Source organism: Aplysia californica, unplaced genomic scaffold (assembly GCF_000002075.1).
Source record: "Aplysia californica isolate F4 #8 unplaced genomic scaffold, AplCal3.0 scaffold00429, whole genome shotgun sequence".
NCBI lineage: Eukaryota > Metazoa > Mollusca > Gastropoda > Aplysiida > Aplysiidae > Aplysia > Aplysia californica.
This window is the reverse complement of record NW_004797699.1, coordinates 9,995-35,781: the sequence shown is the minus strand read 5'-3', so window position 1 is coordinate 35,781 and position 25,787 is coordinate 9,995. Positions and strand designations below refer to the sequence as shown.

At 38.9% G+C, this 25,787-nt stretch overlaps 1 protein-coding gene across 3 annotated transcripts; it reads right to left on the bottom strand.

Annotated features, from left to right (window-relative positions):
- Positions 1-25,390, bottom strand: LOC101848603 (T-complex protein 11-like protein 1). Of its 3 annotated transcripts, none has more exons than XM_005104631.3 (11): positions 25,041-25,390; positions 21,459-21,825; positions 20,714-20,846; positions 17,542-17,662; positions 16,681-16,805; positions 15,231-15,326; positions 12,771-12,907; positions 11,686-11,876; positions 10,235-10,416; positions 4,763-4,929; positions 1-3,944 (listed from the first exon to the last, which is right to left on the bottom strand). In XM_005104631.3, exons 2-11 carry the CDS (start codon positions 21,574-21,576, stop codon positions 3,709-3,711), a joined length of 1,506 nt encoding a protein of 501 aa, XP_005104688.1. In that variant the 5' UTR covers positions 21,577-21,825; positions 25,041-25,390; the 3' UTR covers positions 1-3,708. The 3 variants fall into 3 exon arrangements, with proteins under 3 accessions (XP_005104688.1, XP_005104684.1, XP_005104685.1); XM_005104627.3 differs by having other exon boundaries at positions 25,070-25,390; XM_005104628.3 differs by lacking the exon at positions 25,041-25,390 and adding an exon at positions 24,637-24,975.
- Positions 25,391-25,787: the final 397 nt, after the last annotated feature.

The window sequence follows — 25,787 nt, the reverse complement described above, 5'->3', positions numbered from 1 at the left end:
TTTCACTGTGTAAAGGAAGTTTATTTCAATTTTTTAAAACGTATGAATTGTAATGCTATTTTTGAAATGCAAAACATGAAAAGCCTCATCTAAAATGAAAGAACAATATGACATCCTAGATGCCTAATATGTCGCTATTTTTATTTTTACATATATTTATTTCTGAAAACTGTTTTCTTTACCAGCCTAGCTCACAGAACTCACAAAAATATGGAGCAGAATGGTGGGGGAAAAAAGAAGGTATTATAGCTCTGTTTTGAGAAAATCAACATCAACTGTAACAGTATAGTCACAGTCCATGTAAATCTAAAATTTTAACATGACATACTTTTAAGGAAAACAGTGTGTGATTATCAAGTGCGCCATAGAATATGGATGAACACATTTCATGCCAATGTAATATTTAATCATTTTCACTCTGTAAATTTGCACTGATGCAATATAATTTCCAAACCATTTTTTGGACAAAAATAAAACTTGACTTAATTTCAGACTTACATAGTTAGTGAGCGTTACCATTAAAACATAAGTTTGGAAAATGTCACTACCATCTTTCAAGACAGATGTGAAATTTTTTTTTTCTAAGCGGCGTAACTGAATTTGAGCTGAACTTTGCTCTTCCATAGAAATAAATAAGGTCAAGCAAGAGGTCTCAAGTCACATTGCTTCAAACTCAAGACCACAAATCACAATTTTGGGTTCTAGCGGACAGCAAACATCTGCGACATGTTAAACATCTAATCATAGAAAACAGGTCATGTATGTTTAATACACACTACATACGATAAAGTAAAAGTAAAGCACCAACTTTACCACACATTCTCACACAGCACGCTACATTTCTTCATATAAAAAGTTAACACTGACCTTTAGCAATCACAACACACATTCAAGGTTTGCCAATACCATTTCCAAACACATGAGAAATTAAAACGACATCTGTTCTCCCTGATGTTAGTAGTTACACACATAACTATACTATGGAAGAAAAACGAGGTGAAATCACAAAATGGATATCACGAGTACATGAGTTTTAAAAGCTTGTAGATTCAAAACTTCCGTTCAACTGTTGGTTTAGTAATGTTCTTAGCTGCATGGGAAATTAAATATACTTTACTTTACTTTTCCGATCCAGAGACCACCTGGGTTCTAGACTTTCAGTGTGAAGGAAATTAAACATAAACTAACAGTTTAATAGAAACGGCGCTATGCATTACAAGCTTTTTAAAAATTGATTTCCTCATAATTCCCATTTTTTGACCGGACAGGCTTTTCTGGCAGATTCCTCACATTGACTATTGACATACACCATCAGCTGATTGTCTAAACAGTAGCATATTTCTCAGTGGACTCAGAGCCAATAACCTAAAACATAAAACAAACCAAGTTTTTTAAACTGCTAAAGAGTAAAAGGAGGTCCATGTGTATAAAAGCAGAAAAGAACAACACACAGGAATACAACTGAGGTGCAATCAGTCATGTGTGGCAAAAAGAAAAAAAAAGAAAATTCTAAGGTTGGAGACAGCATGTTACATGCCACTACTATTAGGCAGGCAATGCCAACAAATTATATTAGAAAAGATGAGATGATTTTATACTTTTAAAAAGGATTAAAAAAATCACCTCCCCCGGCAATAACAACATAGCATTAAGTCTCACCATATCTGTGCTCAAAGAACACACCAGGTTATGTTTATAGACACCAGGCCAAAAATCAACTCATACAAGAGTGAAACAAGGACGGAAATGTTTTTTTTAGAAAGTTCTAAAACTGCTTTCCTTTGTAATCGCTCTTCCAAGTTTGCATCAAAAAGGATTGCCAAAAAAGCATTCCCCAAAGAAGTTTTATGGTACCCGGTACACAAGTAACTTCATAAAACAAGATATAGTATAAGTAAGTGAATGCCCACATTACTATCAAGGTAGAATGATATGGTATGGTTGTAGCACCCCTATAAAAATGTGAGTTTACAAGAGGCAGGACCTCTGAACTTAACACCCATCTCCCAAGTGGGGCTGAGCTGACAGGTTAGGGAACCTGGCACACTCCCCACACCTGCTTACAAATAATAAAATCACCCTCATGGGGATTCAAATCAGGGCTATCTTCACCATAGTCCAGCGCATGTTTTACCATATTACTGACAGTTGTTTTCGGAGGGCAATAACAATGAGCCAGGTCATTTCACTCTCCTCTTTCACTACATGTAGAAAGAACAATCATGCACCATAACTGCGTTCAACATGAATGGCAAGAGCCACAAAGTGCTCTCAAAATACATGGCATATGGCACCTATATAGGGTTTCAGGAATAAGATCGACCTTTAAAACAACCATGTCCCAGAGATGTGTCTATTTTAACAGGACATGGAAACTTGGCTCCATACAGCAAATTATCTTTTGCCCCTTGAATATCATCTCTTTCCCCAGAGAAATCAGGGAAAATACTTCATGACGAGATTAGTTTTACTCACCAAGAAGGTTAAGGCTTTGAACTCAAACAAGTCTCAACAATTTGAAGCCAATGAAAAAAAAGTTCATCTTCACAAACGAATACTTCTCTTTTGTAAACCTCTCTCTCTCTCTCTCTCTCTCTCTCTCTCTCTCTCCACACAATGATTTTCTCTTTTAGTGTACCCCTTCTTCATCACTTGCACATAATCTTCTTGTCTTTCTTTTCCTTTCCTATCTAATATGGACAACCCAGTCAAAGCCCCACAATTAGTAAACACATAAGATCTACATCAAGCACATTCCACTCACAATTTCTAAGAAACATTGACAACATTATTCCTTTGACACTGACACACTACAAGTATGGTACCGGACTTGCATGTAAGTGTCATGTAAAAGTAAATAGCCACATCACAATTTAAAAATATTCAATGGACTAGTTGTTTTTCTAATTTTAACTCCTTTACAGCTCAGCCCGTGACTCACTTGCCTCTATTTCACAGAGGACTTCAGTAATAATGAGACAGGTCTTGGACCTTATATAGAAACATTTTCACCATGATCAAATAAACAAAGTGTGGGCTGAGAGCCAGAAGCGACCATGTCCGTTTTGGCTGAAATGCCAGGAATAGCATAATGGAAGCCTTCAAATGATACTGCATCATTTCTGTAAATACTGAACCAATACCCCCAGTAGTTTTGCCATGATTACAATTCACGACATAGCGGATATCTACGTCCAGAAGTAGCCATATACACCTGGCCTTAAAAATCCATTTTTCTCAAAATAAGGAATGTGGACATATAGTTACCTCTCGCCCTCCGCTCACTAAAAATTATGCTTATCACAAGTGGTAGCAGTAACATCATTCTCTATCCTCTTGGCAAGTTAACCATCTCTAATATTACAAAAAACCATGACATTCGGATTTCTGCTGCAGTTACAGTTTATTTGACCAGTACGTATAACAGAATCTCTGTCTTTTGCTGGGCACTCTCCACAAACTGCATTCTCACAAATACAAACAGCTGCCTTTCACGGTACACATTTTGCCACTAGACATCGGGCAGAAAGCTGCCACAACCAATTTTTTCACAAACAGAAATCTTATTTTTGTTTGTTAAAATAATAGCCAGCATTGCGGTAAGAGAAGTATGGTCTTTGGAAGGGATGGCATTTCTGAATAAACCATCTATCGCAAAGACTCAGACCTGATGGAAGAGAATACAATTCCGTTTTCCACCTCTAGCCCTCAGCAGCTTTGACCTCCTGATGCCTCAGCCACATCACTGCTGCGGTTCACTGACAGCTCAATGATTTGAGTGTACTGAGCACCAAACACGGACCTATTGTGTGAGGTCAGACGCAGGAAGTTCCCCAGAACCTGTGCCAGCTCTTGCTGTACCGCTGTGCAACCCTTTGGCACTCGTAGATTATTCAAACTTTTGCCAGATATGCCTTCTTGTATGAACTCCAAGAGACGATTCACTGAAAGAACAGACAGAATGACAAAAATGACAAACTGGTCAGTGAGTAAAGGAAAACTACAGCTTTTCAACATGTCCTCCCCCTCCCTCTAATGTAGAAAAAGTTTTTGGGACAAGTGAAGAAAACTAAATTTTTTTAAACAATAAGAGCAATTCTTCTTTTACTTTTGAGAATGTTTTAGATCGAGTTGACTTTTTTGATTCCATAACGATATATTGGGAATCTGAAAGGGGTAACCATCTTTACTACGACTGGCTTGGTGAGTAGGTTCATGTTAATTTATGGCAAATCAGTATCTTAATAGTCACGACAGCAGACACATTCTGCAGGAACTGAAAGGACAATAGACAAATCTGAAACACGCAAAAAAGAGAAAAATACACAAAAGAGTGCTGTAAACATCTCAACTGGGTAAGGAGCCTTGATAAAGTTTTAACACATTTTAAAATGGGGATTCCTCATGTTCTACCTGCACACTGGCTTCCCCATTTGAAATGATGCCTTTAAAAGCAACCCCTAAATTTCGGGTGGGGGGTCAGTAGATCAACAAGTATGGTGTTCATCTATCAACCCAGCTGTCCAGAGTACCAGAAATACAATCTTTTCTCCTGTTTTCTTTACCCCCTGATCCTATGGTAGATAACATTGAACACCCTGTCTTCACAGATAAGGTAGAAAAATTTTGGAGGTCCTGTGTGAAGGTTTTGCACATTTATTTTAAATATCCCTTGGTGGTTATAGAATTGAAAAAGGTAGGCCCTCAGGGCTGTTGTCAAGGCAAAATTCAGAATCAATTCCTCCACAAAGAGGACACTTACTCATGATCTGTCGCACTTTGTTCTCCCTGGAGCCCAAATTGGCAATCTGGCCTTTAAGCCCTTCCTTCTTGTCCTCGCTCAGCGGGGGCAGCTGGCGACTGGCCAGACTCTCGCCAACATCTTTGACCACCTGCTCTGACACAGAGTCCAAGATATCACCGATGCCCCTGGAAGAGAGAATTATCAGAAGAATAATATAAATTATATTAAATATTACATAACATTTGTATCACTCATATCCTCATCAGGCACAGGCTGTATGTGCGTTTACACTACCCCCGCAGACCATAGAACACTCACTAACATTCTCAGCTTCCTGGGAAGCATATAGTGTGAGCACAACACAAACAAAATGACAAAATCTTTTGCTGCCTATAAGAGGGGGGGTATCCATTCTCAACCAGGCGAAGTGAGGAAAGTTACTGTAAAGTGCCTTTCCCAAGGACACAACACCAGGCCCCTGACAAGCAAGATTCTAACTCATGGCCTTACAGTTGGGAGGCCAAGAGCCTAACCACGAGACCACAAACGCCAAAGAAAGAATACACAAAACTTTAGTGATCATTCACAAATGTTTGTGAACTTAGGAGAAACCAATTGGCATGAAAATCATAACTAAGTGCTGGGTTTCAGAGGCTATACAAACACACAGAAAAAAAAGATATATATTTTTTAAAAATCAACATTATAAATCCTAGTTCACTTTTTCTCTTCCTTTTGTTTTGGATTTTACAAATACTTTGCCAGTGGCATCTATGGTGTAACAGTAAGGCTGGTCCCAGAGTGGCTCTGTAGGTCTGACCTGTAGCTCGCCTGGCTCGCACCTTGCAAATGAATGTATACATTATCGTGTGCTTAAGCAGCGTCGTTGTGTCGTCTGTTTTTTGTCAGCTGAGCTGTGCGATGCGCCAGACGTGCTATTCAACAGTGTTGTAAAAATGGCGGACATGTGTCGCCTCGCTTTGTGTTTATTTTCGACTGAAACTCTTCACAGATCATCAAAATCAACAAGAAGTAAGTACTATTAGGTGCTTTACTATTAAATATTGATGCTAGCATCAACGCTTGGCCATAAAATCACCCAGAAATGCACTTTATCATACTTTGAAACTTTGAATCGAGAGGTTGACCAATTTCGACTGTTGTCGTAGGCCAAGGCCAAGATCTAGGTGTGCTTCTCTAGATTCTAGATCTAGACTTGCATTGTAACAAATGTAAACTATCGCCGCGCGCACCTGCAAGTGTGTTTGTGAGTGTGTATGTGTGTGTGTGGGGGTGGTGGGGGCTGCACTTGGCACATGACATTTTTCTCGTCTTGGTACAATTGGTCTTGGATTACACAGTACCTAAATATAGCAAGGCAGACCCATCAGTTGCACACCTACACACGTTAACACACAGTGCGGCTGTGCCGAGACGCAGTGAGTGTGCCTCGTGCTCCCTGAGACACAGGTTCCAACCCACAGTACAGCTGTGCTGACACGCACATGGCGTGCGCCAGGCCAGCTACAGGTCAGACCTACAGAGCCACTCTGGGACCAGCCTAAGACTCTTTGCTACAGCATGCATCATGGCAAACTCTCGTTTATTGAGTAGCCTATATCTTTCAGCTGGCACACAGTATCACACTCAACCCAGGTTGACCCTGATAAACAACGTCAAAGCAGTCTGCCTCCTAAATGATCTAAATAGTATCACAGGGGGTGTTAAACATTTGCAATCAAACTCTCTGAATTTTTACCCGAAATCCCTCACACACATCGCACAGTGGGATCAATCTACAGTCGATATTTTGAACTCCAATGCCCAACCCCACGGGTTCACAAAGGGAAAGCAAACAGTCTCTACCTTCATACATCTTTTACATGACAAAAAACGGAACAATGCACTCTGCTGAGGAGGAAGATGTGGGATGTCCGAGGACTTCCGTTCAGCTAAAAACAGGGAAGAAAAAACGAAAAGAAGCCCAAAGTCAGCTATAATGCACAATGTCACCAAGAGTAAAGAATACTGAGATGTACTTAAGGGCGCCTCCATGTTCTAGGAAAATGATGAACTTTCTCAACAATCAACATTTATTCCCTAATCCCACTACTTCTTCTTTTTATGTTTGTTACTCTCTTGTAACACCTCTAATCTTCTGGCGCTCATATGACCTTATGCAGTTGCGAGCGCCGTAAAACCTCTGCTAAAACTTAACTAACTGCACTACAAGGAGCTAACAGTCACATACATCAAAGATATTCCCCCCCCCCTCCCAATCAAGCACAGAAGAAACTCAAATAGATGTGGGAAAAATCAAAGAACAAAGACCATTCCTGCCACCACTATCCAGAAACATTTCCTGTGGGCACCTGGGACCCAGCATGAAGAAAATTTCTATATACAGTCGGTCTCAGGTAACCCAAACACGTCTGTGATTGACAACTATGTTTGGTACATCCACAATTCAGACAAAACAATAACGAAAAATTAAACAGATATTAATCGGTCTGGGAATGGCAAATTGTACAAGCTATCCATGATTTCAAGTTTTCAGTGTTGTGTTATCTGTCCCCAACTGTATACATTTCAACCCTCTGAGCAGCACTTTGATTCTGCAAAGAGGTGCACTCCCCCAATGTTCTGCCCTGGCTGCTCTAAACTGTTTTCTGCAATCCAAGGGCTAATGCATACCAATGTCAGCAAAGGAATAAGCTTATGCTACCTATATTTTTTCCCCTCTCCTCCACTACAGCTATGAAGTAGCTGAGCAGAGATTCTAGGATTTGCCGGGCAGCAGATGCTCTGAGGCTATGTTTCTACAGGGTCCCCACCAAATCCTGGAATTTTTTTTCCAAGACCCCCAAATTTTTTTCAAGACCCCAATTTGAGGGAAAAATCAGGCTGCTGCGCGCCAAGAATGATCCCCGAAAAAGGCCATCTATCAATGATAAAAAGTCAAAATGTCTTTAAATGAATGCAAATGTACATTTTGTAGTAGTCTTATTCAAACAATAGATGATTATAACACTGGGTGACTGCTACCCAGCTTCTCAATTTTCCGGGGGGGGGCTCCATTTTCCAGGGGCATGTTACATAACAATGACAGCGCATGCTCCATTTATACATAATACAATATAATATGTATATGTTTGTGAATACACACACACACACATGTAGGTACATTATATCCAGTCAACATGTCACTGTGGCACTGGGATCTTGAGTGACTTTGGTATTTCAGTCTGTTCTTACTTACTTGTATTTATATTTTCCCCTCATCATATTAGCCTACATAAACTATAGGCCCTATATAAAAAAGGAATTCTGTTTTGAGCCTGAGAAAAAACCTAGAACCAGAATATCGACTGTCAATAACCAGTCTGGGTGTCATGATTCATATAATAAACGTGAAGACGAACACTATTGTTCAAACTCAAAGTAGAGTAATATTAGTAATAACTTGAATGGTTGAAGTAGACCTATTCAGTGTGAGAGGTGTAAGAACTGAGGGAGGGCAAGATGTAGTGATACTGAAATTCTGCCAATCTTGAACAGAAAGCTAAAATATAGACCTAGATAAAAATTAGTCACCCCATCCAATGAACACTTTAGTTCAATTAATAACAATCAAGGCATGACGGACCCCGATATCACACGAGGCCTGCACCAACACGCGCTTTGCCGAAAGCTCTTATAGATCTAGATCTAGTAGTTATCAAAATTCTAAATACTAAAAATTTGCTTCCTCCAAGTTCAGTTTTTGACCTCTAACGTAGTCTTTAGCCCACCCCCCCCAATCCCCTTCCCTGAGTGTATCTTATAACCCCCCCCCCCCCCCCCAACCCATTCCAAAGTCCTATACTTCACAGCGCTCAGACCGCCGGTACTCACAGGTTCATTGACCGGTCACGAGGGCATACCTGACAAGAAGCTTGTACAACCTTTTTTTCTTTTTTTTTCACAAGTGACAGCAGAGGACAAACTTTTAATATTGATTTATTTTCAAGGCCACACAGCGTTTGTAATGCAAGACCTACAGGTTACAAATGTTGCGTTATCCATCAGACTATTACCGGAAAATTTCTGGGTGGTAACGAAAGCGAAAGCAGGTCTTGATTCTTCCCGACCGAGCCTCGGTGTCACACATACACTTCCGCCATAGCGGTTCAGTTACGTTTCCTCTTCATGATTCATCAACCATACTGTCTAGATAGCTACACTACTAATATTACACAGGCCCTATCCTTTCCCGACTTACCGACCAATCACAAAATTCCCGACTTTTTCCCGACCTATCTCAAAATTCCCGACTTCCCGACCTGGTGGGGACCCTGTTTCTACTACTAGATTGTCTAAAATTGTAAAATTTACTCACTCAAACCCTCTGGATTCAATTTCAAGTTGGTGCAAACATGATCACAACTTTCTCTACCTGGAGTCCTTGAGAGAGTAGGATCTAGTTCCTTATCTTCTCAGACAAGGACTACAAATGAGGAGGTTACATAATACAGTCTTCGCACACATGAAAAAAACACAAACAATTGATAGTCAGAGAAAAATGGACATAATTCCAAAAAATTTAAAGTTTATATTTCATCAATTAACAGGAAAGATCTGATCAGTCTTAAATTGATTCCGTCCATTCGGCCGTGACAGTGGCTCTGAGTTTTTCCGCTGCCTCCATTCGGCCGCTGTGAGCGGCTCAACGAAATCCGAAACAAAAGTGCACTTTTTAACATAGTTCCTACTTTTTAAGTTGTCGAAAGGAAGTAGAACTTGTCAACAAACCTGATCTCAATCTCTGAGCGCCAATATCGATCGAAACTCCGCGAAATTCTTGCAAAAATAGTTGCTTTGGTGTTGCGATGCATGCTAGATCTAAGGGTAAACAACACGGAGCCTGGTATAATAAATCTCAAAGAAAGATATTCAACTATATTTGTGAAATTCTTGCATAAATGAGTGCTAGGGTGATATCACTACAATGTTGAGTTGATTCCTATGGATTATAAGGACTTGTAGAGTTGAGAAAATGCAGTAAGTCGAAATTTTCGAAGAGCTGTTGCGCAATTTTTTTTTCAATTTCGTTTTTGTCTGAAGGAAAATGCAATACAAACAGATTATAGGTCATTGTTATTGACATAAACAGATTCTTCTATTTATTCCCATCAGTTTGGTATATGACATTACCTATTAGAGTAACTTAGAGCTTCACAGTAATGCATTAAATAGATGCACCCCAGGTCTAAAACTGTGCAGGGAAAAATAATTCTGTCCAGAGCCTGAAAAAACCATGGACGGAATCAGTTAACAATAGTTTTTTTTTGTGCCCGCAAAGTAGATTGACAATCTTTCCATAGTCAAAACATACTCGTAGACCTTGCCTTTAGACCTTTAAAGTGACACTTCTAAACCCACAAGACAACGAAGAAAAAAAAGGGGGAGAAATCAGCCTTAAACAATGTGAGTTCTTTAGCATCTCCGTACTTTTCTCCTCTGTCCGTGAGCAAAATCTCAACATGCTCCTTCAGTTGTTTCTTCAGCTGCTCCACTCCCTCCACGGAAGGTCCCACTACGCTATACGTAATCAGCTGTACGGATGAGATCAGGCCCAGCATCTGTAGCTTGTCCCTCATACCCATGAAACGAAACTGGTCCATCATCAACGTCTGGAAAACACAGGGAAAAAGATTAAATCAGATTAGATCAGTTAAATAAGAGACAAGATTGGATAGGATCAGAAATAAATTGTTTAGACACGGATTCATCAATTATTGCATTATACCATAAATCTTCTAGACATAATGAGTCTCCTCTGTCTTTGTCTTTATCTCTGTCTCTTTCTTTCATTGCAACATTTTAAACTCTTAAAACCAACAAGAGGAAATTTCAGACAAAAGTCAAATTAAAGAGAATCACAACTTGGGAATGGCATATTTCCATATTTTAATGTGTAACCCAAAAAGGAAGGCTTTAAAGTGTCAAAAGTTTAAGACCCAAAAATAGTTGGGGTCGACAAAGAGAACAAGCTCTATGGGCCAGGAAATCATCGTGACCTTGCCTCAACAGGGAACACGGATAAAGCATCAATGTGTTTTTGACGTGCCAGGCCAAGGTAGATTGAAAAGGCAACAAAACAATGAGTGTCAAGACCATGGGCCACAAGAAGCAACATTTCACTGAGGTTCTTGCGAACTTAGCTGGAGGAACAAAATTATGCTTCCTATGAAAAAGCTGGTGTGTTTTATCTGATAAATGTATAATTTATATCAATTTTTTGCCACTTAAATCTAACTGTGCTATATCCACTCATACATTTTACACCCAACAATGTAGAGTAATACAAAAATAGCACTGAAAAAATAAACACAAGGAGCAGATCATGCCAGCATGCCTACTTATCCTTTAACAAATCAGAATAGAAAATACTGCGTATTAAAAACAACATTTAACAATATGCAACTCTGTATAAATCATCAACAAACATATACAATTTGAATCTCTGGGGCTTAACACTCTACAATCAACCAGGGAAAAGAGAAAAATAACCCTAACATTCAGTAACCCACTGAGCCAGATTTCTAGAAAACAGAAGAGCAGTCGAGCACACATCAGTAATTCCAGTAAACCGTGGTGACAAGAAAATACAGAAGTACAAAGGAAAATCAAGGAAAGTAACTGTTGTGGTATAATGGAAGGAAAATAAATCACTGCCATCATGAAAAGTACCCAGGATTGATTAAAAGAGAAATATGTCAATATCCAAAGTCCCTATAGCAATGACCCTTTCAAGAGTTGCCATTGAGCTAACCTATATATATATCTATCTACTTGTGGTAGTAGACTTGACAGTCACTGACTTCACCTACTTGAAATATTTGGGCTAAGACTCACTGTTAGTGTTAAAAGTCATAAAAATTGAGAGCACACTAACAAACCTCAGGGAAGTTCATAGGGTCTGACCAATTCAAAATCTCCACATAGGCCTGTGTCAATACATTGGCTGGAGTTGGCATGGGGTTATCTTGGCTTCCACTGGACATTTGCGGGTCAGAAGCATTCTGCAGCATTTTCTGGTAATTCCTTTGTAGCCACACTTCAGTGTATTGCAGGGCATTGATTCCAAGAGCTGTCAAAAAGATACATGGCAAATGTTTCACAACAATACTCTTCAAACGGCTTCAATGAGGTGCAGGCTGCCCTAGCGATAAAGGATAGGAAAACACAGTTTTTTTTCCCTTGGGGGGGGGTCGGAGGGGAGGGGGGGGGGGTTAGTGTGTGTGTGTGGGGGGGAGGGGGGGGATAAACTTACACTACGTTTCAATTGAAAAACAGATAGGTAGAGTGAAGTCCTTATATTACCGTTACTTCCATAACCTCTGGCTCTCTTGTGAATTCCTTCTTGGAGAGGTGTGGTTGTATATGAATGTGCAAAATTTACACCATTTTCAGCACTTAAAAAAAAAAAAAGACACCTATGTTGTCACTCTTTCAGTTGATTATAACACTAAATAGAACAAAACAATGGCATGTGGGTCCTAGATGGATTGACAAAAATGATGAAAAAATTGCTGTTCTGTGTTTATTTCTGGGCTAAAAAAAATGGTGCAGTGTGCCGATGGTGTTTCTATACGAAGCCCTGACATTCCTTTACAACAGGTGGATCTAGGCCCTTCAATAATGACAGCATAGCCAGAAATTCAAGTCTACAGTCAGCTAGAAACACAATATTGAAGGCTACAAGATTTAGCAACTTTTGACATCATCACAAGTAGAGATAAATTAAAATCAAACTCATGCATATATAACTATAGTCAAAACTGTCTGTGATGGCTACTCATAGTTGAGGAGAAAAGTGGCCATATTGGACAGGTGGCTGCCTCACACAGTGTCATTACAATGTCAAAAATGTACAAGGGAGGAAATGGATAGTGAACGTTTGTACAGGCCTTATACAGGTGACTGTAAGAATAGGTTCAACTGATTGTTGCAGTAAAATAGTTATCCTAAGCAAATTCCTCACCTTTCTGAGCATCAAAATAGTCAGAGAATTTCTTTCTTTCATACTCAATAGAGTTTTGCTGGATGTATGGACGGATCTGCCTGATAGTAAAGTTGGCCATGTCTTTTCGCATTAGCTCCAGCATTTCCAAAATTGCCCTGAGGACATGAAACAATAAAAATTCAGTCACTGCTCACAAGGTCAACTTCAAAATTTGTCTAATACTTTGATGGTATTAGACAGTACAGTCTTCAGCTTTCAACTTATATAGAACAAAACGAGAAGAGAGCCCCTAAATCCGGAGCACTTTTAGGGTATTAATATTAATGATTCTGAGGCTAAAATATTGTTGACAGTAGCTTCTCTGTTTCCTTTCATAAAACAGTATATCAATAGCCATTTTCTCTTTCCACCAACTTGAACATCACCAGGCGGAAATACTATGTGCAGCCAAAGCGCCTAAAACTCAAACACTGAAAATTTTCTGTTGGGCATAACCACAAAAAATGTCGGAAATTAAGTACCTTAACACCTATGAGACCGGCTTCACAATCAACTTTCAGTTCCCTGGAGCTGCCGCCCGCTATCTGATTATGCGAGAAATGGATTATTCTAATATGAATAACTTAGCTCCTAGTCCTAGTAAACCTTGAAAAGTTGTAGACATGGAACTTCACCTAACTGTTAAGAATATGTTCCCCTATACTAAAACACAAAAACACAATTTCATTGAAAGAACATTTTGGTTTGAGTCATTTAGGTGTATTCAATTATGTCATAATAAATTTTTTGTCAAAAGTCAGTTCCTAACACGGATAAATAACTAACATTTTTATCAACTTATTGAGTAAATTGCTCCTCAATCACTGTTGACTGGTTCCAGATCTATTTTTCATCACTTTCTTCTCGATTTCAAGACTCTCAAACCAAATAACCAAGGTAATTTTTTTTGTCCAAGTCAAAACAGTCTGTGTCCATACAAATTTCGTCAGCACCTCAGGTTCAGAGAAATAACTTTACTAAACACATTCAATTGTTTTCCACATTTAATTGCCAAAAATTGGAAGCAAAATATCTAAAGGAAACTAATCAAAGGGTTCACGAAAACATGTTAGGGTAAACATCAACAGGTCTTTGTTTGTATCTAAGTAATTTCGCTTGCTAGTATACTCATCCACGGTCCAAGGGAAACAGTTGGGCTTTGTGAGTATTCTCACCCCAAGTCTCGTGGGTGTTAAGAGAGGAAGATTTTAATGAGCACCAAACATCAGTGAGCCAAATTGCCCCATTAAGCAAAATTAACCACATCAAACTCTCTCAAAATTTAGGCGCTAGTTCACCCCAGAAACATAAATATACCTACAAAAGAACCCAATACAAAATTTTCTGTAACTTTGCCTGCAATCTAGACCACTGTTAAGTTGCTCAGTCATTAAGATTCCCCTGTTAGTTGTTCTATCTCTTTTTTTTTTATTTGCATGTTCCATTTGCTGGAAGTGCAGTTAGTTTTTTTTTTTTTGGTAAAGTGTTTTTACGGCGCTCGCAACTGCATAAGGTCATATGAGCGCGCGGGACACACCTAATATTTTCAGTTGGTAGGAAATTTTGAATTTTTGCCCGGGTGGCGGCCGAGGCCTACTCTTATCAATTTTAGACCACCAAGGGATCTTTAACGTGCGCAACTTGCACACAGGCCCTCCAAGATTTTTCGCCCTTGTCCGAGAAGGCTAGGTGCAGATCTTTCCTACCAGAAGATCAGGGGTGTGGCAGAAAGACAGCAGTAAGGAGGAACCAAGGAGTAACAGTAGAAAGGCTGCAGAAAGAGTCAGGAGCCCAGAGGAGGGGGCAAAGGAGGTGAGGGGGTGGGGGCAGAAAGTGGAAATGAAAGCAGACGACAGAACACTGCTAGAGAGCAGGAAAGGAGACAATTTTAGAGAAGAAAATTTTTTGGTCGCTACCCGGATTCGAACCCGGGACCTTTGAATGAGAGGCCAACACCTTAACCTCTAGGCCACGAGAGCCCCCGTGCAGTTAGTGTTGAGTTAGATCTATAAAAAAGACAATAACAACATAGGAAAAAAAGAAGAAGGGTTAAACAGCACCAAGGATCCACCCTACAAAAAAGCAGAAGAAACAAAATGTATGACAAACTAAAAAAAAAAAAAAGCTTCAAACAACTGTCAAGGAGCAACAAAGTTAAATTTACAGGTCACGACAGCAAAAATTTGAAGATCTGGCCAAAACTGAGAAAGTAAATGACAACAAAGTGAAATGAAAGCCAGAAGGGAGAAGATTGAACAGCTAGAAGTAAAGGTTTGGGACAAGAGTAAAGAGTGAGCCTAGTGTAAAGACCGCCAACAGAGACGGGCAGAACTATGATTGTCATCGCTAGTCTTCATGACAGCTAATCATGACAAATGACTCATTTTGAGTTTCTACACTAGTTCATTATTCAAGTGAAAACATGACTCATACACAAACCTGAATTTTGGTGTGACCTCCTTCATGCCCTTGATTTCCGCAATTTTTTCATCTCTGGCTGGGGCGCAAAGCTTTGCCATGGTGTCTGTCACATACCTGAGGACATCAAATGTTGTTTCAAAGTAGCAAAAAGCATCACCAGACTGTGCTGTCATCCAGCGAAGCAGGGCACAATATCCCTTGTTACAGTAACAGGGAGCCACATCAATAATTAAAGGACAATCTGAGCTTACAGTCTGCATAAAACAACTTGCCAAAGCACTTTTTTTTAAACACAAAAGTCACTTCAACAAAGTTGACATACTGGAACACATTTTTTCTTCTCTGAAGTCAGATAACAACGAGTGAATGTTAGCTCACTTTGTACTGATCCCCCCCAAACAAAGACTGTGCAAGTTGGTGTCTTGCAGCAAATACAGAATACATAACACACTCTCATAGATTCTTTCACAAGGAAATTTGAACCTCCTATGCTACGTTGCTTATCCTGAATAATCATCATGAACATAGCACAGGTGCCAAAGTCATTTTCAATGTATTTGGTGACGACATCATAGTCTAGTGAAGTTTACCACTCAAGCTGCATGTGTGATTAAGGCAAAAATGAAGAAAATTCATATTTTGACAAGTTTTATTTAACAGGGTGTTCAGTATATTGTCCACGAGATGCATATGGTCATTGGGCTTTACAAATGACAAACTTAAGTTTCATATTGGAAAATATGCTATCTTTGCCAAGTTTTGTAATTGAAAATCAGCATCTGAGAGGGAGCAGTTTTATAGAAGAAACTGTTTCCTTTCCAAAGAGAAGCAGTGTCCTAAACAAACTGGGATCATATGCAACAGAATGTTAGGTGTAGACCAGTGCTTGTCAACATGGGCTATACTGCCCACTACTGAGCAGTTTGGTAATTTTAGGGAATGGTGAGAGATCATCAGTGCTACTTTATTGTCCTGATTGGAAATACACGTAGGTGGGTAGCATGAAACTTTTTGCCTCTTTAAAGGTTGCAAAAGGAAAGCCAACTATGAAAAAGTAGACAAACACTGGTGTAGACCATTCCATATTGTCACTGTGGAAAGATAATGGCTCTAATCATAATTTTGAGAATGTTGAAAAACATTCCTGAGCTCAAGTTTTTTACTGACCTTGGCCAAGATACCTTTTCCTTATCTTAGAAATTTGTTGAAGCATTAACGTCTTATGATGGTAGACAATTGTTCGGGTAATGCAAAAGTACATCCATATTATTTATACTTATGTACATGTAAACTTTACTTACGCCGAACCATAATCCACCCTCAGTTCTTTCAGAGAAACAATTGAGAAAATCAAGGACAACTGCGGAAATATATTTGGCATAAAGCGAATGGATGACAAAAGGCTGTTAGACATGCAAAATTAACACTGTTTCTCCTATGCACTGGAAAGCAGTACTTTTTACCATACCTGCCATAGAAGTCAAAGTCAAATGCCTCGTTTTCCATCTGTTGTTTAATAAGAGAGAGGTCAAGCACTTCATTGATCTGATCCTTCAAACGTTGGTGTTGAGGAAGCAGAATAGCGATCAAGCTCTGAAAGAAAAATAGCAGCATAAATCTGAGAAATATTCAACATTTGACACAATGACTTGCGTACTAAGACAAGGGGAAATAGTGAAACATTAGCAAATAAAAACACCAAACAAAATCTGCAACAGGTACCATGAAACCCTCTAACTCTTCACCACTTTAACCTGCGGAGGGGAAATATTGTAGCCTACCGGTATCACATCACAATTGATTTCCTTAAATTTGTGGACTGATGTATATGGACATAACAAGAGCTCAAATACCTCACTTGCCTTTCGTGGTGTTCATAGACTAAAAATCCCTATCCCTGTGTGTGTGTGGGTGTGTGTGTGTTTGTGTGTGTGTGCAGTGTGTGTGTGTGTGTGTATGTGTGTGTGTGTGAATGAGTGTGTGTGTGTGTGTGAGTGAGTGTGTGTGTGCGTGTGCGTGGAGTGTGCCCATGCACATGTCCATGCTCATCAGTGTGCTTATGATTGTGTGAGCCCACAGCCATTTGTTAGAATAAGTGTACATTTCAACTGCTCAGTTTATTATTCTGTCACACGTCATTTTTCTAAATGGCGTATGGCAGAGTCCCACACTAAGCGTTCGATTTGCGCTTATGCACAGTAACAAATATAGTATGAGACCTAGGAATACAGTGCACAAAAACAGCTTTAAAAAAAAATCATAATTCAAGCAGGTAAACAAGTTTTTCCTGAATCGAAACTGAGAATGTTGAAAGACAGAAATGTAATACCTCTTTTAGTTCCTCCAACATGCCGTAAGCCATGCTGAGGTCAGGTGGGTCTCTGCTCAGTTTGTCTTCAAATGCATCCCAGAATGCTCTCTGAACAGTGTCCCGTACTTGTTTTTCCAGACTACGAAAACAGAAGAGACCAATTCTGTTAAGAGTATTACGGCACTTGCAACACAATTAAATCAAACAAGGGCTGAAGATTAGAGGTGTTGCAACTAAAATAATGGAGTTATTATGCTGAAAGTCTGCAGAATAACAGCTATATTGTTTTCAAGATCATGCAAGGAGAACACAAACACTGAAGTTTTGTTTTAATATGAGTTTTACGTAACTTGCAACACAATTAGGTCATAAGTGCTGAAGATAATGTCTTACAATAGAGTAACAACACAAAAAAAGAGAGATAAGGATGATAGATGTTTGATAGGAAAGGAGCAATTCACACAAGATCACCTGCTAATCACCAACTAAAAAGCCCTCTTGCTTGATAGCAACGGCATTCAAAGAAAATAGGATCGAACCCAAGGTACAAAATACCTCTTCAATACTGAAGTGAATAGAAATGGAAGGAGGACACCACAAGAACATCAATTGGACAGACTATAAATGCTTCACATCCTCATTGGCACAATTTAGGTTATTTCCGAGGCGGGCTTGTTCTACCTTGATAATTCAGGCTACCCTATTTTGAACGGGATTAATTATAGCATCCCAGCAGCAAGCCAGAAATACTCGATAAAATAAGATTTCCCCATTGGGGAATCAAAATCATGTCTTGTGTGTGCAACTGCGAAAAATCTAACCATTACTTCACAGATGCCAGAAGCATCTACCTGTGCATGATAACAAAGATCAGAAGGAAAAGAAGTAGGAACTGTCAAAGGTACTGCACAAGCTGTACTTGTTAAGTCATTAACCAGACGGTCAAATAACAGACCAGAATTTAAGGCTTATCTATGAAATACAGACACACAATTTTGAAGCAACTGATATAACAAAGAATAATTCAAAACATAGCATCACATATGTTTCAATACTTTTCACCACACTAGGTCAACCCTAAAAATTTCTTTGCAACTTTTTTATTATTATGGATGGAAGTCTTTGCATATTACAAGGCAACAGCACACAAGCCATCAAAAAGTAATAAAGTGTGGGTGGTTGGTGGGTGCTCGGGGGTGGTTTGCTCCTTCTTTTCTATCATACATCTATCCGCCTAATCTCTCCTCATTCTATTCATTGAACGTTTTTCACTAGAAACACCTCTGATCTATGGCACTAACATGACCTATTTGTGTTGCAAGCACCGTAAAACTTATCAAAAAGTAAAAAGCAGATCCCCATCTTAGCAAACCTATGTACATGTTAGATGCTTCTTTGAGAGATTTTATTGGTTGGTTCCCTCTTTGCAGAGATGCCAACCACAGAAAACCGAAATGAGTATTGGGAAATATGAAAATGTGTATTCCCCACGACCAACCGACCAATCGGTAATAGTAAAATGTTCAGGTAGTCCAGCAATATTTCCTGAAAAAAAAAAACTAGCTCACCAGCTCGAAAAAGGGAGCACACACGCATACAATATGTATGTATCCAGTCAACAACATGTCAGTGTTCAATGTCGTACTGGGGTCTTGTTTGACTTAAGTATTTCAGTCTATTATATAATATTTTCCTTTCATTATTATATAAAAAATAAATCCTGCTTTGAGAGTTCGGAAGGGCCTAGAACAAGAATTTCTACTATCAAAAACCAATCTGTGTGTCATGATTCATTTCATGAACTGACAGACTCAAATTATTGCTAAACTCAGAGAAAAGCAATAACTTGAATGGCTCAAGTAGACCCATGCACTGTGAGAGTTGTAACAACTGTGGTAGGGCAAGATGCAGTGACACTGAAAATCTGCCAGTCTTGAACAGAAAGCTACAACATACACTGCAGGTATAATTTACTATCACCCATCCAATGAAACGTGAACACTTTATTTCAATAACACAGACTTGCAAAGTATGAGGGGTCCCGATTCCGCACAAGGCCTGCACCAACGCGCGCTTTGCAGAAAGCTCTAATCAAAATTCTGAAATGTGCTTCCAAGTTTTTTTCCTCTGGTGTTGCCTTAATTCCCCCCCCCCCCCTTAGTATCTTATACCCCCCAAAAATCAATAATTTCCTCCCCTATTCCGTAATCATACTTCGCAACGCCGTTACTCCCACCAAAGACGGTCTTTACTCACACGATGCCGCATTTATTTATGATGCGAATGCGCGTAGGTTCAGTGACTGGTCACGATGGCGAGCCAGACAATCTAAAAATCAGACGACGCTTGTATTTTCTTTCCTTTTTTTTTTCCACAAGTGACAGCACAGCGACAAGTCCGAGTATTTATTACCTTTTATTTGCACGGCGACATTGCGTTTATACTGCACAACCTGCATGTCACAAATGTTGTGTTATCAGACAACTGCTGGCAAACTTCTCGGTGGTAACGAAAGCGAAAGTAGATTTTGATTTTCCCGATCAAGCCTCGGTGTCACATATGCTTCCGCCTGCCACCAAAGCTGCCTATTCGCGTGAAAGTGAAACGTACTCTCCGGATGGGGAAAAGCTGAACGAATATAATATCACGATCGCGACCGGCAAAAGTGAACTTACTGACCACATCGGACTTGGTTTTCAAATATTCCAGTTCTACGATACTGAAACTATTTTGACAAAAGATAGGACTTGAGATAATTAGGTTTACTCGCCCAAGCTGAATCTCTTATTTTTCACATTCCAGGATGCATGTTTTTTCATGAAAAGTCGTATTCGCGTATTTTCGGCAAAAAATCGTACTAAAATACGTAAAATCGGACTGTTGGCATCTCTGTCTTTGTAATGACACTGATTGATATAAAAGGTGAACAGTTCTAAACAAACAAAAGAACAACCAAAAACATGTTTTGCATCTCCTTTGCTTAAATAAAATAATTTATGAGGCAGGCTGCTTTGACACTACCTGTAAAGGCCAATCTGAGCTGTGTGGGGTACTCATCCCAGCAGAAAGATTGAAAAACTTAATTTTCTTTCCCACTTGGCAACCAATCTTAACCACTGCACCGCAAATGCCTGATATTTTTAGTGTGGTGAACTGTCAAAAGGAATTTTAAAATGAAAAAAGTTTTCACCTATTTGGTGGAGCAATCTGTTGCTCCAACTCAAAATCATTGTTGACAGCAATCTCATGGGCTAGAGACATATTCTTCATTCCATCAGCTGCCTGCATGAGTTGATCAAAGTTCACAAACTTTGGGGGAGAGGCTGCAACAAAAACACATTAGAAAAAAATTGAGAGAGGCTGTTTTTTAAATGTTTTTAAACTTAACAGGATAAAGAGGTACTGTTGTAAACAGTGGTTTCCAGCTCTAATAGCATGTTACCTCGGGTGACAAGAAAAGCACACAGTGGTGGATAATTCACTATCAGTGCATCAGGACAAATCTACATTAGTATAGGCAGATGGTGGTTCAGGGGGCAAAAATGGTATGTTTATATAGAGGTATTCCTTTTCATGCATTGGCAAAGCCTGGCAGTAACTTAGGTAGGGCTGGCAGTACAACAGGCTGCAGTATAAACAAGGTTTAATTTTATATTTTGTTTTCGGTCGACTACCAATTCTAGAAACAGGTCTCAGAGCTGTTTCTTCAAACATTATCATATTATACTTTTAAAACACAAAATATTACGTACATAGGCCTGTACAAAAGTAATACTTAGAGGGATTAGCTACAAGTATCATCACCACAGAAAATAAACAACCAATAACAGCAAAAAGGCTATAGACTAGTAAAGAAAGTGCTTTGCAACAGGAGCGTACTATACACGCCTGAAAGACCCCCCCCCCCCCTTCCCAAAGAAGTCACTCATTTTTACCTCCGACCATATTAAGAAGCTCATCTGGTATGCCAGCTCGTCTCGGGGAGGCCTGTTGTCCATTGTCCTCTCCCTCTTGTTCATCAGACAGCTTTTTGTTTTTGTCAGGGGTTGACATGGCATTTGATGTCAAATAATCAAATAAAAACCTCAGCAAGCAGAATGGCTTCTTATGTTTTTCTTGAGTAATTGATCACCCGCACATATATGAAGTTAGACTGAAGACTTTGCCCTCTGACAATTAAAAAAAATAATTTTAAGCGTTCAGACTTAAAGGGTTTAGATAAAATTTTGCTTTTTGCTTGTGTGAGGGAGTTTCATTCTTTTTCTCCGCAATACCACCTGACTGTCTCTCCTCCCTGAAATCCTGGAAAGGGCAGACAAAAAGAGATCAGTCAAACATTCAAACAAATTTTAATCCAACTCCAAAGAATAAGAGAGTACGTATGCATGTATAATAATAACGCAGTGCCGTAAAGATAGCCTCCCAGTGAGTCCCAGGCTATTTTTACAGCGATCCTCGAAAAACGACCCTACTCCGCTTCTCATGTACGCGACATGCCTCAATGTATTAGATCTAGGCTTATAGGGGTTGTTCAAAATATAAACTTACACCTCAGAGGGGAAAGGGTGTCTTTGGCTTCTGTAAGAAAAGTGTAAGATTGGGTGGGGAGGTTTTAACCAAATATGACACTTCTGTGAGATGAACGTTTTGCTCATGACTGGGAAGAAAAGGTAAAAGAAAAAGTGGATAAATGCCAGTAACAAGACCCAGATCTGCATGATCACTGCAGATCCCCATTGTTTTGTTTTTTGTTGTTGTTTTTTTTAGGGGAGGGGGGGGGGGGGACAAATAATTTTGAAATTATGATGAAAATTCTGTAGGTGGATATCTAATTTCTTAATGTTTCTTTGTAACTTTGCAACTGTTTTGTTGATCTTTTAATGTCTTGATGTCTTTTATTTGTAAGGCACGTACCTATTGCATTGACAACAGTCTCAATGTCTTCCACATATATGCGTTTCTTTTTAGTCCATATGGTTTGATTAAATTGTATTAACTGAAATGATTTTTTTTTTTAACAAGCTAGTTAAAAAAAGCCACGTATAGTACATGTACAGGTATCTTTAAAATAATAATGGAAGTTGAAGATTGGAAAAAGTACTAATATTAAATTGGTGTAGGTGGGGGTTGGAGGCAAATGTGAGAAAAGTGGTATTGGGTTTTGTGTTTTAAAAAAGTCCCCAAAAGCGTAAGATTATATTTGAACAGCCCCATAGGTTTTCCATTTCCTCCTCTTCACCGTCATTCTATTCTCTTCTTCATCTTCCTTCTCCCTTCCTCCACCACCACCTCTTCCTTCTTCTCCCCACCATCATCATTCAACCTCTCTTTATCATCACCACCACCATCACCTCCTCGTCACTATCATTACCATCATCACTGCCACTGCCAGCATCATCATCTCATTCACTGACATCACTACATGTACCACACCCACAAGAAGAGTGGCCATTTTGGAGTTAACACTTTTCGCCTTGGAAATGCCTTTAAAATGTTCCTCCTTCCTTATAATTTGCACTGAGCAGATCTTTTATAGAGGTGTAAAAAAAATTTTGTTTAGTGTTCACAATGATTAATTTATTAATTATTGTGATGCAATTTCAGGGTACAGGAACACATATATTTTTTTTATATTCAAATATATATCAAAATTTTGCTCAGTATGATTGACCATAGTATCTGTATCTACCATTCCACCAATTTTCATGCAATTTTGTTAGAGAGTAAGAAGCCTTCGGTTTTTTAAAATTATTGTTTGTTTTGCATGTTGGTGCTGTTTCCATTCCATGGCAACTTTCATATTTTCCGACTTATCAAAATTTACTTTCTTCATTATTCCTTATGCCCGTATAATTTTTTTCTCCTAAATATGAATCTAAAACAAAACACAAAAACTTAAAAATGCGATCTATTTTATTATTTGAAAGAATCCCACAACAACAAGGTCCTAGATATAGATCTAGTAAAGAACATAAAAACATTGAATTGTTTAAGTCCAGAATAAAGACTATTATAATTATGATAATATAATACTAATAATAGAGGACATTTAATTATAGTGCCTTACTCTCGGTTTTAACCAGCTCAAAGTATGTTACATTAGTTTAGTCATTTAGTAAACTGTAGTATAAAATAACAAATAAGGTAGTAGCCTACAAGGCCTACAAAAGCCAAGATGGAACTTATAAGACTGAAAAACGTGTTCTACGTCATCAGTTTGTGACCGCCGTAAAAAGAACATTTCAGTTAAAACAATTTAATCAAACCATATGAACTAGAAAGAACACATATATGTGGAAGACATTGAGACTCTTGTCAATGCAATAGGTACGTGCCTTACAAATAAAAGACATCAAGACACTAAAAGATCAACAAAACAGTAGCAAAGTTACAAAGAAACATTAAGAAATTAGATGTCCACCTAAAGAATTTTCATCATAATTTCAAAATTATTTGTAACCCCCTCCCCTCTCAAAAAAACAAAACAAAACAAAAAAACAACAACAACGGGGATCTGCAGTGATCATGCAGATCTGGGTCTTGTTACTGGCATTTTTTCTTTTACCTTTTCTTCCCAGTCATGAGCAAAACGTTCATCTCACCTCCCCACCCAATCTTACACTTTTCTTACAGAAGCCAAAGACACCCTTTCCCCTCTGAGGTGTAAGTTTATATTTTGAACGGCCCCTATAGGCCTAAATCTAGATCTAATACATTGAGGCATGTCGCGTACATGAGAGGCGGAGTAGGGTCGCTTTTCGAGGATCGCCGTAAAAATAGCCTGGGACTCACTGGGAGGCTATCTTTACGGCACGTCGTAAAAATAGCCTGGGAGGCTATCTTTACGGCTCGCCGTAAAAATAGCCACTGCGTAATAATAAAGTTTTTATGTGCCGATGTTCTAGTACTAGAGATCTAGATCTCTAGTAGTCTAGTACTAGATCTAGATCTAGATCTAGACCTAGGTAACACAGCAGTCTACACCTACACCACTTGCCACAGTACTGATGTCAGCTTTATAATCCAAATAATGAGGTTATGACAATTCAATTCAAACAAAAAGTGTTTACAATGTCAATGTGACTCAATGCCCATGCCCTTACTTTCACTCACTTTCACCTCTGTCTCTCGCACTGGAAACTGCTGTCGTCATGAAGTGTACTACAAACAATAATCATGGGGATTCTGTCTTCCCCTTTGACAAATCGTACCTCAAAACGCAACGGTCAGTAAACCTGAGCCCACATTAGTCAGAATAAATTAATAAGTCAAGTACTCCATTAGGAATCTATATTATAGATCTAGCCTAGAACTTGAATGGAAAGAAGGCTGGCACTGTGAGTCTCGGACTGTTGTGACTGTGACTAACTCAGCTAGAGTGCAAGAGTCGAGTAAAAACACTCCCTTTTTTTCTTTTTTACATAGATTTAGATCTAAATCTAGATCTAGATCTATCTTGTTGATGCCTTTTAATCGTAGAATCCAAACGATTTTCTGTCCTCTCTATCAAGACTTACAACTGCATGGAATGTCAGTCTTCACTTACAGAAACATAGGCACACAGTGTGGAGAAAATACAGGAATATTCTTGAACCAAAAGAACGCTGAAGATTGTTGATGAATTGTTGTTTACGGAAGTGACGTCAACGCTAAACTAGGACATGATGCGGATGATTCTTCAGCTTGCATGCTATAAATAGACACCAGATAAAGAAGTCGCGTGTTGCGTGTTTATTTTCTGACAAAGCAATTCCGTTACCATTAGCATGATAGCCGTATTGGCTGATTAAACGGTTTGGTCTCTCTTTAACTCCAAGACAACTGTTAGAGGGTTATTTTACGACAGCGCAAAACATACAGAGTTTTGACACTGTACCACCATAGAGTACATCTATGTGTACCACAGAATTCTACACTTAGTGTAGAATTCTGTGCCCTGTACGTATGCCAGAAACATTCCGTTGGTTTTCAAACAGCTAGAATCTAGACCTATTTACTTTTGATGAGTAGACTGTCGCAATCCAACTTCCCCTACTAGATCTACTACTAGTGAAAAATCCCGAATCGGAATAGTTAGCTTTTGCACAATGACTTGTAGCCCCCCCCCCTAACAGATTAAAATTTTTGTAAACACATGTTAGTTGTATTCTAGCCCCCCCTTTAATAAAGCCAAATACTAACAAAAAATCCAAGTGGGTGGTAATTTCTACAGATTTCTAAAGGTTTACATTTGGAGAAATATAATCGTTTTTTAAAAGCAAATA

Excerpts from the sequence above, each read along its gene's own strand:
- LOC101848603 (XM_005104631.3), bottom strand. The coding sequence starts at position 21,576 with ATGTCAACCCCTGACAAAAACAAAAAGCTGTCTGATGAACAAGAGGGA. Across the intron at positions 20,847-21,458 it reads GCTTCTTAATATGGTCGGAG|CCTCTCCCCCAAAGTTTGTG; the intron begins GTAAAAATGAGT and ends TTTTTGTTGCAG. Across the intron at positions 3,945-4,762 it reads CAAAGTGCGACAGATCATGA|TGAATCGTCTCTTGGAGTTC; the intron begins GTAAGTGTCCTC and ends CTGTTCTTTCAG.